A 2,373-nucleotide genomic window follows, 5' to 3' on the forward strand; every position below is an offset into this window, starting at 1 on the left:
TCAGGTACCTACAACTTCTGGGCGTGTGAAGAGCTTTCTCATGGCATCTTTTACCTCTTCGTTTCTCAGAGTATAAATGAGTGGATTCAACATGGGTGTTAGAATACCATAAAACACTGCCAAGTTCTTGTCTATAGGTAAAGAAGTTGATGGACGCATATAACTAAATATACAGGGCACAAAGAACATAATAACAACAGTGAAGTGAGCCCCACAGGTAGACAGAGCTTTTCGTCTCCCCTCTGCACTATGGGACCGCAAGGAGTGCAGGATGACAACATAAGAGGCAGCCAGCATGAGGAAATTTAGCAGGCAGATCACACCACTATTGGCCACCACCAGCAGGCCAATGGCATATGTGTTGGTGCAGGCCAGCTCCAGTAAAGGATACAAGTCACACACAAAGTGATTGATAACATTGGGTCCACAGAAAGGCAACTGAAAAATCAAAAGGATCTGAACCAATGAATGCAGGAGGCCACCTAGCCAAGCCACTCCCACCAGCACAACACAAAGTTGCCTGGTCATCGTGGTGGTATAGTGCAGGGGCTTGCAGATGGCTACATAACGGTCATAGGCCATCACTGTGAGTAGAATGATCTCAACACCTCCCAGGAAATGAGCTCCAAAGAGCTGGGCCATGCATCCCTCATAAGAAAGAGTTGTCCCCTCGTACAAGGAATCAGCAATGAGTTTAGGTGCCAAAGAAGAAGAATAGCAGGTGTCAATAAAGGATAGATTGGAAAGGAAGAAATACATGGGGGAAGCCAGACTGGAGCTGAAGGTGATAGTGACCACAATGAGCATGTTGCCACAAACCGTGACTGTATAGATAACCAAGAAGACCACAAAGAGAATTCTCTGGATCTCTGGCCTCTGGGAAAGTCCCAGCATAAAAAACTCTGTAGTATTGTGTGGTATTTCCATAGACTCCAGGGATACTTAGTGTGTAGGTGTAGTGTCGCCTATAAAATGAAAAAGAAAATATATAAGAAAATTAACTCCAGGAATAAGGGAATGTTGCAAGGTTTCTTTTGACTATCTCACTCTCCTCTTAGCATGTTTTTTTCCAAAAATCTTATACTAATTTATTCTGCTATCTCTTAAATATCATCATACTCCCTTACTTCACTGAGTACTAGTTATTAGCTGCAAATAAATCATGATCTCAGCTTCTTTGCTTACAGCTGTGATTGAACCTTTAATAGTCAGTGATTTTTCTAATTCCAAATGAGATGTACTTTTTAACATTTTCAGGGTCAATATAATGGAATTTGAGGAAAATAAGAAGACATGAGGAAGAGAAAGAGGAGGAAGGTGAAGGGAAAGGGATGAGGAAGGGGAGGAGGAGAAAGAAAAAGAGGAAGAAGAGGAGGAACTGAAGTAGGTTAGGAGAAACCAGAAGAAGTTGCAATTAGAGACTTGCATGTTTTCCTCTTCTCTTCTTTTCATTTACTCCTGTGCTCCTCGACCCCAGGCTTTAGACAAGATCACGCCCAGGAAGACAACCTAATTTACCATCTCCCACACACTCACACACTGCTTTACGTGGTTTACATTCTTCTGTTTTGCTTGTCCTTGATCTCTCTAAAATCTACCTAGCTAAAGGCTGCAACATCCTCTACTGACTACAAGACAGCCTTGGCATTTAAAAAGGTAAATTAAATTTGTTGGGAAGTCTCAATCTATTACACAACCATCTCTATTAATAACATAAAACAAACTATAAGGACAGAAACATCCAGTGATCTATGATGCTCTGCTTTTTTCTTTGTTTTCGTTTTCTGGGATAAGGTCTTATAACACAGCCCGGGCTATATACAATCCTCTTGTCTCAGCCTTACTAGAGTTGAGATTGCAGATAGGAACTACATTACCCAGCTCAGATGCTAAGCAGGCTGTAAACTACAGTCTACTGCAGCAGAACATGCCTACATACTTCCTATGCTCCTGAGAATATTACACCACTGAAGCTTTTGTTTTGAGAAACCTGTCAATAGACCTTCACAACTCTCTTACCTAGAAGTACAAGTCTTTTTGAATAGTTAAAACTCACTACCTGCTTAAGATATACAATATTTAATACAAGAATTAAGGGAGAACCATATAGTGTCAGAAAGAGACTGCCAGCTATAAGAAATCCTGCAAGGAAAAAAAATATGTGCTAATCAGGAATCATCTCTCTTTGATGTCTATGCTTTATTGCAAGAACATAACTATAGTTTCTATAAGTGACAAGTTTGATGTGGCAAACCTTTATAGCCAGAAGCCTAGATAGCAGTGCAGATCAAACCTTCATGACCCTTCCCAAACACTTTCCAATACATACATACTTATAGTTATAGTTATAATATATATAGCTATAGTCATGTG

At 40.4% G+C, this 2,373-nt stretch overlaps 1 protein-coding gene across 1 annotated transcript; it reads right to left on the minus strand.

Moving 5' to 3' along the window:
* LOC114608496 (olfactory receptor 4C3-like) lies at positions 1-927 on the minus strand. The gene has a single exon (XM_028752458.1). The coding sequence runs from the start codon at positions 925-927 to the stop codon at positions 1-3; it is 927 nt and encodes a 308-aa protein (XP_028608291.1).
* Between the last annotated feature and the right edge of the window lie 1,446 nt (positions 928-2,373).

This window comes from Grammomys surdaster, unplaced genomic scaffold (assembly GCF_004785775.1).
Source record: "Grammomys surdaster isolate TR1022 unplaced genomic scaffold, NIH_TR_1.0 125919, whole genome shotgun sequence".
Lineage (NCBI taxonomy): Eukaryota > Metazoa > Chordata > Mammalia > Rodentia > Muridae > Grammomys > Grammomys surdaster.